This window comes from Sebastes fasciatus, chromosome 3 (genome assembly GCF_043250625.1).
Source record: "Sebastes fasciatus isolate fSebFas1 chromosome 3, fSebFas1.pri, whole genome shotgun sequence".
NCBI classification, from domain to species: domain Eukaryota; kingdom Metazoa; phylum Chordata; class Actinopteri; order Perciformes; family Sebastidae; genus Sebastes; species Sebastes fasciatus.
This window is the reverse complement of record NC_133797.1, coordinates 17941627-17955315: the sequence shown is the minus strand read 5'-3', so window position 1 is coordinate 17955315 and position 13689 is coordinate 17941627. Positions and strand designations below refer to the sequence as shown.

General features: G+C 38.9%; 2 protein-coding genes across 8 annotated transcripts in view; one reads left to right on the top strand and one right to left on the bottom strand.

Moving 5' to 3' along the window:
- Window positions 1-6097, top strand: part of fam13a (family with sequence similarity 13 member A) — a 65040-nt gene extending 58943 nt beyond the window's left edge. For 4 of the 6 annotated variants that reach the window (XM_074629387.1, XM_074629383.1, XM_074629381.1 and 1 more), the window contains 5 exons: window positions 488-583; window positions 1728-1811; window positions 3073-3269; window positions 4427-4528; window positions 4808-6097. In XM_074629387.1, the coding sequence (XP_074485488.1) occupies window positions 488-583; window positions 1728-1811; window positions 3073-3269; window positions 4427-4528; window positions 4808-4931 (603 nt within the window). In that variant the 3' untranslated portion in view covers window positions 4932-6097. The remainder of the gene's footprint in view (window positions 1-487; window positions 584-1727; window positions 1812-3072; window positions 3270-4426; window positions 4529-4807) is intronic. The other 2 variants (XM_074629386.1, XM_074629382.1) reach the window with 1 other exon arrangement.
- Window positions 6098-7553: 1456 nt separating this feature from the next.
- The window catches only part of herc3 (HECT and RLD domain containing E3 ubiquitin protein ligase 3), a 29668-nt gene continuing 23532 nt past the window's right edge, over window positions 7554-13689 (bottom strand). For both annotated transcript variants that reach the window (XM_074629377.1, XM_074629378.1), the window contains exons 23-25: window positions 12908-13091; window positions 10807-10909; window positions 7554-10288 (exon numbers count right to left, since the gene is read on the bottom strand). In XM_074629377.1, the coding sequence (XP_074485478.1) occupies window positions 10080-10288; window positions 10807-10909; window positions 12908-13091 (496 nt within the window). In that variant the 3' untranslated portion in view covers window positions 7554-10079. The remainder of the gene's footprint in view (window positions 10289-10806; window positions 10910-12907; window positions 13092-13689) is intronic.

Below are 13689 nucleotides of genomic sequence, written 5' to 3'. Positions count from 1 at the left end.
ACGTCTCAAGCCAGAGCGTGTGCATCTGATTAGCTCTTACAGTGTGTCTGTTAGCGTTAAATGAAAGGAAGGATTTTTTTCTTCTTTTATATATTTATTTGTATCAAATTTATGCTGTTAGAAAACAGAGCTTTTGTCGTCACACGAGCTTCAGTGACATTTAAAGGACAACTCTGCTGAACTTTAAAGGAGCTGACACACTCTTTGTTTGATGTCAGACCCGAATCCAATTGCAATAATTGTGCCGTCTAATCCATGCTAGCATTGTTGTATATCAGGAAGTGCAGCTGACCTTTAGGTCACCTCACGCTGTGTTCCTCGGGGGCTTGTGGTTAAAGACCTTCACAATCTGAAGAGTTGTTAGTAGTGTAGTAGTAGCTGTCATTTTGTGTTATGTTAGTGCTGTAGCTTGTTAGTCAGAGGAGGATAGAAAGAAGCTAATGCTGTGCTTACAAGGTGTCTTTGTGTCCTTTTTTTGCTACTTCAGGTCACCAAGAACGAGAGGCAAATCATGAAGCCGCTGTACGACAGATATCGCCTGGTGAAGCAGATCCTGTGCAGAGCCTCCACCATCCCCGTCATTGTAAGTGTCACATCTTCCTCTTCTTTCTCCTCCACAGCTGCCCGTTTGTCCCGCTGCTCTATGACGAGCGAGCGGCAAAGATCGCCACGTTTGTCAAAGCGTCTGCAGACACTTAATCCCAGCTCATGTTGGCTTTAGTGCCTGCTATGGGAACTGGTGGCGGTTGTGCCACAGACGTGTTATCCATCTTTCTAAGTCCAGCTTTGGCAGCTCAGTGAATCCCTCGGTCGTAAAGCAGCTCATAGGTGGCAGATTGAGTTCACAGGAAGTGACATCATGATCAGCTGAGTGCAGGAGAGTGTTGGAAAGAATTGGTCAACTTCACTATGATAGAGGACTTGTTTGCTCTGAATTGTAGATACAAAAAAACGAGTGTATATGCTCCTTTTTCCATATTATTTATGTACTCAGCTTTTTAATAACCATTTCTATTATGTAAGATATGATCTGCAGTATATATCCGTTATATAATGCACCACCTCTAATCCCCATCATGCAAATTGGGACCACTGCCATAGAGTTATGATGCAGCATTTTTATTATCCTGGAGCCATTTTTTCCAGCTTTTAACCTCGTAACAAACATCTCTTTTTTTCCCTCTTTTTTTATACCAAAAATAAATACTCTTCTTATACCCATTTGATTACAGTAAAAAGGAAAGTTAACTCAGGAGTTTACTCTCAAAAGGTCTACTGAACTGAATTTACAGAGGCACAAAAAAAATATGTTCTTCTTGCATATTTTTTTTTATTTTATTTTTTTTATTTTAATTCAGTTTTATTTTACTGCTCTGTTTTGTACACACTCCGGTCACAAAAAATAAGCAGCTGTTGTGATATTTGGATCCTAAAATGGTTTACACAGGGAGAATCGTAAAACTTCAAGTGGTTGCCATCCCAAATAAATAACCCTATTCAGGGTGTTCTTGTTTTTTAACACTAATTATAGTCATTCGGACCTCCTGTGGAAAATATGGTGTTAAGCTGGAAAAAAGAAGGGGAACTTCTGCTCAGCTGATTAAAAGTTTAGACACAGAATTTGGTGAAAACATGAAGGCAGTGTGGCGCTTTCTCGTGGCCTTGCTGTAAACACCAGCGCGAGCGTCTCAGCGTGGTTAACGCCTCCTTCTCAACCGTCACCACAGGGCTCTCCCTCCAGCAAGCGCAGAGGTCCCCTCCTTCAGCCCATTATCGAGGGCGAAACCGCACTCTTCTTCGATGACATCAAGGTGAAGAGCTGCTGCTGCTTGAATAATCAGTCGCCAGCTCCCCTGCCCTGCCCCCGCCTCCCTCCAAACCCCACCTCCCCCTCATTTAACCACCATTTACCCCTCTAATGAACCTGATTACTGCCTGTTGATTGGGCGGTTGCCTGTTTCCTGCCACCAGCTCCTGTAGAGACGTTGAATCAGTAGCTGCCTGGATCTGATGTTTGAACTGTGATTTTTGAGCAGTACATGTTTTAAAGGATACTTCTGGTTTATCACAACCTGGGTCTTACTTTTACAGTTTAGGCCGTCATTTCTAATAGTAATAACATTGTTGTGCTTCCCAGGTTAGTTGCTGAGATCTAGGAACACACAGTGGTTAAAAAGAAGTCAGAAGATAAAAATCGGACAGAATTTTAACAAACCTCCTGTATTCCCCAAAATACCCATTTACCAAAACATCCATCACAGAGAACTGTTTTTCTCTGCAATGAGGGTTTATTAACCAAATAAAGTAATTAGAGCTGCAACGATTAATCGATTAGTTGTCAACTATTAAATTCATTATATTTATTGTCACAATAACCAGCGAGCTACCAGCTGGTATGACGCCTGCACACCTGCAGTCAGTTGCAACACCTGAACACCGATTTAAACTACATACAAAAACATTTTTAACAGTATCGAATGTTATATTACTAATACTCCTAAATAACATCCAGTTGGAAATAAGTTTGATTTGGAACATGACGGTTGGCGTCAGATGAATCTTTGAGCTTGTTTACAACCTGTCTGATCATCTGACTGAGTGTCGTCATGTTCCCTGATCTCAGTAATGATTTTGATGTTATAAAAGGCAAACTAAATGATGGTCAAAGCTACAAAAATAGGACCCACGTTGTAATAAAGCCAAATGATTCTTTTAGGTGTGTTTTTAAGAGAAACTGTAATCAAGAACTAAATGATTGTGCTCTATGTGTTTTGCTGGCTGTAGTTGTTTCAGGACTTTACATAAAGTTGGTTCTGGGTGGACTGTGCCTTCATTAACTCCATCCACACATACTAATGAGTAAAGATATGAATCACAAGCGAGGACCATGGAAGTGCATTGTGCTGCTGCACCGTGATGATTTATAAGCATTGGTGACTAACACTGCACGACCCTCATGCACCCGCGGTGTTTGAGCCTGGAAGCCAGCCGACAGCCTCAGTTTTAACGTCACAGCACGATGTGGCCGTTCTCGTCCTCGGGTCACCGTTTGACCTCTTCATGTTTCTGCAGGAGGAAGAGGACGGCTCAGAGGACGACTCGGACACAAAGACTCAGTTCACCGTGACCGTCCGGCCCGACGTCAGCGTGCTCGGCTTCCTGGACCACGTGGAGGAGGAAGGGGACGGCTTCATTTCGCCCGTAGACGAACTATCACCTTCTAAGAACACAACGGACATGAGGCTGTCCAACCTGCACTCCGCCACCACGTAAGTTAGAGAGAAGACGACCAAGACTGTTGTCACATTACAACAGCGGTGGTACATTTACACAAGCATTGTATATGCAATTTTGAGGCACTTGAGAATTTCTGTTTAATACATTTCAGAGACAAATATTGTGTGACTTCTTTGACAGCTGGAGTTACTGGTTATTTTTCCGATTGAGATTTTACAATGAAAAACAAATGATAAGCTTATGAAACACATTTCAGCAAGTAGCAGTTCCACCAAAGAGACATTTTCACTTTTAACCTCTCAGATTGTTTCATTTAGAACTTTTCAAAGCCCAAAGAGATAAAAATTAAAGTTGTGATTGGTCTTTGGACTCCGCTCCAGCTCCGCTCTAACTAGCTTTGTTTGAGGGCGTGCAAAACTAGCCATTATGCAAATGTGTTACTTGGTTACATCACCACGTTACATAAGAAAAGGCGGGACTTCAAGTAAGGTGTTTCAGGCAGTTCGGGAGCAGTGTTTCTGTGGGGGAAATTAACTCCCTTTGGCGTGGACTTTGGGCTTCGTAACTTTGCAGACTTTTTAAACGCACAAAAAAGCTATATAACACACTAAAGGAAAGGGGAAAAGCATAATAGGTCCTCTTTAATAATTTCACAAAAAAGCAAAGATTAGAGAAAAAATCCCCAAATGACTACAGAGTTTTGTAGCAAAACTTTGTTTTTCTTCTTTTCTACCACATTAATCATCTCATGACCCCCCATATTTATCTCGCGACCTCTTGAGGGGGCCTGACCCCTAGGTTGAAAACCACTGGACTTAATCTTACTGTATATAAAGTAGTTAAAACTTGCTCCTCTTCGAGCAGCTCCAAGAGTAAAACACTGCTTACACATTGATGCATCAGGATTGACAATCTAACAATGTCTTAAATAATAATATATCACTCACAGGGGACATTTTTCTGCAGAGTTAGCACTTTTACTTTTGATATTTTTAGTATATTTTGCTGAAAATAAGTCTTTTGAATGCAGGAGTTTTACCTGAAATCAAGTATTTTCCTATTGTTGTATTGGCATATATACTTAAGCAAAGTATCTGACGACTTTTTCCACCACTGCATAATAAAACCTTTGACACATTTAAATATTCTAGTGTGAGATACTTCAATATTTCTACTCTTTCTCTTACAGGCAGGAACTCGTGGAGCAACTCCAAGAGACCCGAGACGAGAAGAAGAGACTCCGCAAGAACCTGAAAGAGTTTGAGGACCAGTTCTTCAGTCAAAATGGAAGGTAAAAGAAAAGATTGCATGAGAGAGAGAGAGAGAGAGAGAGAGAGAGAGAGAGAGAGCGAGAGAGAGAGAGAGAGAGAGAGAGCGAGAGAGAGCGAGCGAGAGAGAGCGAGCGAGAGAGAGCGAGCGAGAGAGAGCGAGAGAGAGAGCGAGAGAGAGCGAGAGAGAGAGCGAGAGAGAGCGAGAGAGAGAGCGAGAGAGAGAGCGAGAGAGAATCATGACCAGACTTCACATAATTGGTTTTCCACTTTAATTAATGTCTGTTGTCTTGTTCTCATAGAAACGTGCAGAAGGAGGACCGCTCCCCGCTGGCAGTCGAGTACAACGAATACAAGCACGTTAAAGCCAAACTGCGGCTGCTGGAAGTCCTCATCAGCAAAAGAGACTCGACTAAGTTCCTCTGAGACAAAAATAAAAGACTCTAAAAAGACTTAAGAGATACAGTCAAACACATCTCAACCTGTTGGAGAACAGATCTGATTTTCCTTCTCGCTGCCATCTGTGTCGCTCATGTTTCTGGCTTCTTGCCTGTTAATCCGTTCTGTCGAGCTCAGCTGGGTTTTTTCCTCTGGCGCCCGCAGAGAGCCGCCGACTCACGACTGATTCAAAGCGACACAACGTCACCTGAGAAGGTTCCCTTCCAACAAAAACCTCCCCTTCGTAAGAGGACGTTTCTCGAGACGCACACAAATAACCTGAATCACACTTTTATTGCTAATAATTTATTTCTATCCTATTGAATGTTTTTATCAAAACAGAAAAGTTATTTTTCTCACGTTTTACTGTAGAAGTCTTAAAAGAAAAACATTGTAAGTAAAATAATAGATATGAAATTATTATTTTTAAAGAAGGATTTTTGTGATCAAGATGTATGTGTATTTTTGTAAGGGAGACGTTACTATTTGTATAATCAGCTTAACAGTATTCACTAAATGAATAGCTTTCTCTATTTCAGTTCTGACCATCATATAATATCTGAAATAATCATTTGTTGCTTCTGTAGAAGTTAAATTGAATATTTGCTCACTAAAATAAGTGTTTGTTAATTTCGATACAACCCAAAGACAGTGACTCAGAGTAAAAACTGCAAACCAAAATAGCTCATATTCAATAAAACAGCTTATTTTTGTGATCACTGGTACTTACGTAAGCATTTGACTGTATATTTTATGCATTGACGTGCTTTTTCATCCCATTTATTTCCTGTCAAATAAGCTATTTCTCGTCCTGAAATCACTGGCATGTTTTTGCTCACAATGATAAACATTGACAAACGTTTGTGAGACGACTCTGGAGGACAGAAACAGCAGTGATCTGCGTTTCTTTCTCGTCCTCTCCGGAGCTCGTCGGGTTCTTTTGTAAATATGGATCACTTGTGTATGTTTACATTTCTGTGAGCGAGTACATTTTTCCTTCCTTTCTCCAAAATGGATGATTTATCAGTGTGAATTTCGTTTTTACTGAATGTAAACACTGGCAAGGCTTAATGAATTTTGAGTGTGTACATTTTAGTACATAAATTGTATTTGTATTTTGTATATAATATGAATGAAATCATATTTTTACTGAGTTTTTTGGGCTGTGTGCATTTCCTTTGAGTGACTGAGTTGGATGTTGAGACGTGTGAGATGAAGAAAATTCATCATGTTTACAGTATATAACCGTTTTAGGGCTGCGAATAACGATTAATTTAATTATGTATTCAACTGCCAATTATTTTCTTTATGAACCAACCTATGTGGTTTATAAAATGTATAATAATATAAAAAATAGTAAAAAACCCAAAGATATTCAGTTTACAATGATATAAGACAGAGAAAAGCAGGAACTCCCGACAGTGCTGGCATTATGCTTGAAAAATGATTTAAACAATTCATTATTAAAAAAAAATATTGCTGATTTATTTTCTGTGGATCGATTAAACAACTAATAGTTTCAGCTCTTATCGTGTTTATAGACGAACAAGATTTAGAAGCAGCAAAAATTACAAAATAGTGATGTTCAGGGAAAATCAGGTAGCTGAATTAAAGGTCTAACTGATAACTTTTTTATGTAGACAGATATTTAAAAAAAATAATAATACATTCACAGAGCTTTTAAGTTTTTAAAAGCTCTGTGGATGTATTATTATTTTTTATTATTATTAAAAGTATGGCTTTTCCTGAAAAAATTATGATTGTGAATTAATAATTTAAAAAAATTTGACGGGTCCAAAATGAATGTGTTGTTTATCTCTGTGGAAGATATCTGACGTTTGGTTCCCACTTCTAACAAGGCTTGTGAGCCAATAGTAAAACAACGTTGGTATCACGTGGTATCTCTTGGTCATCAGTTGGAGTGGAAAAAACGGACAAATGGCTGAGATTGACAGCAAGTGCCTGGAAATTACTAATGTGAAGTAAATGCAATGGAACGGGGGAGGGAGAAAGCAACATGTAGTGGGGGACACACTACGACAGGGGTTGGCAACCTTTACTATCAAAAGAGCCATTTTAGGCACAAAAATAAATCTGTCTGGAGCCGCAAAACATTTGCAGTGAGGTATGGGGCCACATTGATGGGAAAAAAATGGAGATTTCGAGAATAAAGTTACAACTTTACGAGAAAAAAAGAAAATAACACGTAAAATTACTACTACTATACATATATATACTAATATTATTACTTCATTCTCATAATATTACGACTTTTATTCTCATATGACTTTATTCTCGAAATCTCAGATTTTTTTTTTCCTCAATGTGGCCCTAATACTCCGTCGTACTGTCGTACCATAGACCTACAAAAATAATGAATAAAAATGAAAATGTAAACAAAAAAACAGTTATTCATTTCCACTAATCTTTTTAAAAATCCACAGGGAGCCACTGGAGAGGAGCTAAAGAGCCGCAGGGGGCTGAGGTCTAGTGGCTGAATCTCAACGTTATCAGTAGCACCTTTAAAAGTTAAAACAAAGACAACACATAAAATAAATATAATGAGCTGCTAAGCTAATGTTAAACAGTCTGTCCAATAATGCAATCATGGAACACTATTATTGTTTATTTAGAAAGTCGGCTGGAACAGAAAGCGTTGTGTAGATTTCAGACAAATATGCAAAGAAATCACATTTTCATTTGCACATTAAAAAAGTCAAGGGCTGCACAACCTTTGCATAGGACTAAAGTCTGCAGGAGAAATGAGCTTTAATTAGTCAAATACTGACTGAACATGTGTGAACATGCAGCATAGAGCAAAGCAAGAAGATGGACTGTCCTAAGAAAACCTCTTAGAAGAGTCCAGTGTATAAGACCTTAAGAAGAACAACCCAGAGTTATCATCATCACTACATTACTGGGCTGTTTCAGCTTGTTATTGCTAAACGGATGCGTCAGTGTGACCTCTCAGTCGGGACATATCGAGTCATTTACTGTCTGAAGTCACTTTGACACCACTGTAGTATGAAATATATAAAAAATATATGTATATGCAAGACCATTTCACACACTTCACGCCAATGCACAACCTAATTAAACATCAGTTTGGATTAAGAGGTTTGACTGTAGGAATAAATACAGCATCAGGGCAAGTTTTGAAACAAGTGATATGATAGATACAGTTTATCAACTGACTATATCTAAATAGAGGCAAACTGCCCACACTGTTAGCGTTAAATATTGTGTCGTCCTGCCACAAATGTCACAATTTAATTATCTGCAACACCAATTACAATTATTAATTTTAATGATTATATATTTAGTATTAAAGGACATTTTCGGACATACTTTTATTCACTTTCTGGTTGAGAGTCAGCTAAATACGATATCTTATATCAAGATGGTGCCGTGAGTGGCGGCCTCGGTGTTGCGCTCTTTAATATTTTTTCTGTTTTTGTTTGTTTATTCTGTTAAAAGCCGGAATCAAATTTCCTTGTATGTATGTTCTTAGCAAATAAAACTTATTCTGATGAAGCTACAGATAGCAGCTGGTGAGCTTAGCCTTAAAAAAAGACCGGAAATTGGGGAAACCGCTAGTCTTTCTCTAACGGTTACAAAATCTGCCAACTAGCAGCTCTAAAGCTCAACTATTACCATAGTATATGTAATTCGTTCAATTTGTACAAATACCAAAGTGTAAAAACAACAATTTGACCGTTATAAATGGGGTTATTATGTGCCCAACTATTTCCTGGCTCTGATCAGTTGCCAGGCAACCAGCGGAGAGAAATGTTATCTAAATACTTTTGTGACACCAGGTTTGGTAACAGCTATCAGGAAAGGCATGCAATAATAAATTAATAATACACGTTTGCATCGGCAATACAGGCCGGTCTTCACATTTCTTTTCTAATCAGGTCACAGAACGCGGTCCAACACCCGTCACAGCCAGGAAATAGTCAGCTACATAAGTCGCTGTAAAACGCTGAATTCTGTTTTTACACTCTGTTTTTTTGTACATGTTAAACAAACAAGATACTGTATAATGTATAGTGTTAGTTAGTGAGCTTTAGTGGTACTGGTACGTGGGTTTTGTTACTGTTGGACTCCTGTCTTCTTTGTCCTCAGCTAAGTTAACCGGCTGCTAGTTGCCACCTTTACAGTACAGTTTATGATAATGGTATCAGTCTTCTCATCGAACTCTCTGCCAGAAAGCTAATAAGCATATTTCCCAAAAATGTCACATTTTTTAAATGACAATCAGGTTTTTAGCTTTCACTCAAGAACATGCACACAGACGACCACCACTAAAAAAAACTTTAAAAGTCAGCTTTTCATGTAGGTTTTGCTGTAGAAGGCAACACTGTTGAATGCAGGTTCAAGACAAAGTCAGCTGCTCTGTGATCCACAGCTCAAAAAGAAAACGAGGGATTGCAAATCATATTCAACATAGTTTCATCCGCCACCTTTCTGCCTGCTGAGTACTCTCCCGTAAAAGGATCAGCGGGACAAACACTCCTCCCAATGTAAAGATTATATTCAAAGTGCTATTTACATACATATATACACATTTTATATTTCGTCAAAAAATAGCCACTATATTTGTTAAATTAAAAGTAACAAAAAGCAGATATATTGTCTCAAGGTAATAACATATATCTTTAAAAGGTAAAAAATAGAATTTAAGGAGTTGAATATAAAATACACAGTTGTGCAAAAAAAAAAAAAAAAAAAAAGAAAGACATTAATAAAGAGAGTTTCTCAACCTCCTCTGGCCGTTGATTTTTGGTCACAAAATGTTTATGATCCCAGGTTGTCGTGTGAATTTAATTATGTCATTTTTATTTCAGGAACTGTGATATATTTCAAATAAATGTCCTTACACCAGCGTTTAAAATATCTTCCAAATGGTCCTAAAAGGTTGAGAAATTGCCCAAAGCAATAGAAACAATAATAGTTTTGCATTTACATAGATAGACCTTTCAGATTCAAGATGTTTAACAATCTTGTGAGAGCATATAAAGAGAGTGACCTTCCTGTGTCCCCAAGTCCCCCATAACCCTCTTTTGACACGGACATGGGGGTCGTATTGCTGTTAAAGTGCATTAAAACTGCTGCATGTGTGTCTCCCCGCCCTCAGACCAGGCTGAAGCCCTCGTACTGCTCCACGGCCCGAGTGAGACGGCGGCGCAGGATCTCTTTGGTCTGGTAGCGGGGCATGTCCAGCAGGTTGTAGCAGGTGTGGGCCACCGGCAGGTAGTGCTCCTCCGCTGTGGTGGACTGGATGACGATGCGCATGCTCTCCATGCCGTGGATGGGGATACGGTCGCTGCCGGTCAGGAACACTGTAGGACGGAGTTACAATCAACTATAGACCTTTTCATTGTCATTCTGTTGCTAGGGCAACAGATTTGGTCCAAGTTTACTTCCTGTTAGCTACTGCATTTACAACCATAGCGTGCTACAGGAATGAGTCCTAAAACCCGGGAAATGAGTTAGCGATTTGGCACTTCCGGTTCCCTCGTCTTGAAGTCATTTTTTGAATGGGTTTTTAGTTACATGCCTGAAATAAGGTCTGTGGTTAACACAAGCTGAAGAGATTTTAAAATCTTGTTCTACGATATAAAATACATCAATAAATAAACCTCTCGTGAATTTTGAAGCTTTTTATGTATTTAAAAAAGGCGGTTGCTAAAAAGTGTCTAAATGAATAAAATATTGTCTACTTGTTCCTGCTCTTGTGTTTAGACAGTATATTGTCATGCAAGAACAAACTGCACATTATTACAGTGTTTATAAGATGCGAGAGTGTGTGAGTTCAACTTGTCGTGCACATTGAGCAATGAGGCAATTAGATGCTTACATAAGAACTGCTTCTTCTTCTCCAGAGGGAACTCGTGGAAAACCTCCCAGAACAATCTGACGGTTGGATGAGTGGCTGTATATTCCCCTTTGTAAACAGCATTCTGCAAAGAGAAAAGATTTGGTAATGAAATGCTTTTTCCCTGTTTTATCATCACTGAAACATTTCCTCTCCTGCACTAACTTCTACACAACATCAATCAGTAAAATGAATTCCGAAGTGACGTGCATACATCTCCACCTAATACATAAAAATGTATACAAATTTCAGACAAATGTCTCATTGTTGCTTTGATTGACCTTACATAACAATCCCTCTTAGGTTTCCCACTGATGTCATGTTATAATCTGCACAGTTGGCCAGCTGCATAGAAATAGACCTAGTCTTCTTCTTAATATAACTTTAAGTCAGACTTACTATAGACACTTAAATGTACCTGTTGCATAAAGCTTTTCTATGAGTGAATAATGTAAGACTGACTTAGATAGCCTGTCATGCAATGCATTATGGGTGAAATAAAACACTTAACAGAAGAGAAATAAATGGCTTATTCTAAAATGGTGCATTTGAATATTTCTGGGGGTCCCTTAACAGTCTTGGAATTGCATAAATTGGGTATCGCTGTAAAGCTGAGACTTTTGTGGATCCAGTGAGCTCATTTGTATTCATGTGTGATGATGTTAGTCCCCATAGTAGCCATTTCATTGTAGTGAGACCATTTCTTTAAACTTGACCTCACTGTATAAAATGACCTGTGGTGACCTCTAGGATAATCACAGCCTCATGAAACTTTACGACCACAAACTAAAGAGCTAGGGCTTTCAGAGGATGGATGGCTTTCCTAGGTAGATTGACAATAAGGTTTTTTTTTAGCAGTTTCCAGAACAGAAGTGCTCGCCGTCCAATCGCTGAAAAATACAGTTCTTGCAGAAATCTACAAATGTCAAAAGCTTTTGAAACCAAATCACACATTGGCTTTTTTCTATGGTATTCCTCAAGGTCTGGGTGTCTTAATGTGGTATTTTGGAGGGATTATTGATAATTTTTATCAATTCTTAAGTGGTAAAAATGGTTAAATTTAGCACCAAATCTGTGTAACAAAAAATATCAACCCAAAAATTGCCTCAACAATTAATACAGACAACTTGAGATATAATAGAGCATGGGAATGGTCATCATATAGTGCTATCCTAATGTTCTAAACCCTTATACACGTTTACAATGTATTTTAATTAATTTACTGTATGTTTAATTCTTATTTATGACTTGAACAATTTTACACACAGTGCTGCATCTTTTAATAAAATTAATCTTCAGGTTCCCAGCTCTCAGATGATGTACACCACTTCTATGTGACATCTACTGTTGACCTATCTCCCCCTAAAGACCCCCTGTACCATCCTAAAAAAAGACAAAAACAGGTGTATTGTGGGTCTCGGGGGGTTAATATTTATGCAACAGACAGGCTTAATTAGACCAGTCTAACCTGACAATGTAAGACCAGTCTAAGGCCAAGGTTAGTCTTAAATTAAGTTTATGCAGACGGCCCCCTCTGGACACGAGTTATAAAATATGTGAAACAAATGCAAAACTAATGACATTCCCATCAGCCTCAGCTATTCTTTGTATTCAGTGCTAATTGTCAAATGCTATTATGGCCACGGTTGTCGCCGGTTCGGAGGCATACAAATGTTATATATGTCCTCAAACCTGCAGCTGCTGAACAAATCCTCCCAGTGAAAGTCTGTGAAAGTCAGCATGATGTCATGTGCTACTTGCTCACCACTGTGTTGCTGTTATATACTCCCGTCTTCGTCAGTTACACTGTGAGCACGTGACTCACTTGCCAGATGTTGATGATGTAAAAGTTAAATGTGAAACATGATCATTATCACATCCACAACTATCCGTTTGCAAACACTTGGGTCACTGTGCACTGAGGATTTTTTCTTACAGTCGCTCCACTCCGACTATGAGTTTTACATTCGTTCATTGACCACGAACAGGAAATGGTTTGTAATTTCTGCTGCAGGACAGTAACTCAGAATTGTTGGACTCGTTGTTACAGTTACACGCACAGATTTTTAAACCGCACACTGACCTTCTCCATTTCCTCCCAGTTGTAGTTGTTGTTGCCGACCACCATGGCCATCAGCTCGGAGGGCTGGAACAGCGACAGGATCTCCCCACCGCACACCTTCAGGAAGCCAGAGGAGAAGGCCGAGTACTGCTCGCTCACCGAGCCTGAGAACACGTAGCGCAGGTAGGCCTCTACAAACTCCTTCCTGAAACACACACACACACACACACACACACCAGGTTAAGTAAACATTCAGATTCATTAATTTGTTCTGCAGCTGCATCCTCACAAATCAGTTTATAAGGAAAGAATTTATTCAGACTTCAAGGTGTGACTGTAAACACTCGCTTCCTCCTCCATTGTGTCAGTGTGTGTGTGTGTGTGTGTGTGTGTGTGTGTGTGTGTGTGTGTGTTATAACTTGTCATTACTTTTTTTCAGACTCACAGGAGTTCATCAAGTTTACATCTCAGTGAGGTCTTACTGCAGAAGCTGTCCAGGTAAGTTAAATTCTCTTCCATCATTACAAATACATGCGGTGCAGTTAAACATGGTTTAAAACCATCAAGGTTCATTTAAGATTTTAAAAAAGCCAAATTATATAAAAATATACATAAAACTATGAATAAAACATCTGAAATATTTCCATCAGATAAAATGTTGCAGATGCCATTAGTAGCCCAGGAGGACAGCGGAGGACACAGAGGCACATGTTTCACGATATAGTGACAGTTTTATAAAAATAATTATTTTTTTTATCGTATTTGCTGCAGTCTGGCCTACTTCAGCTTTAATGTGAGACTCC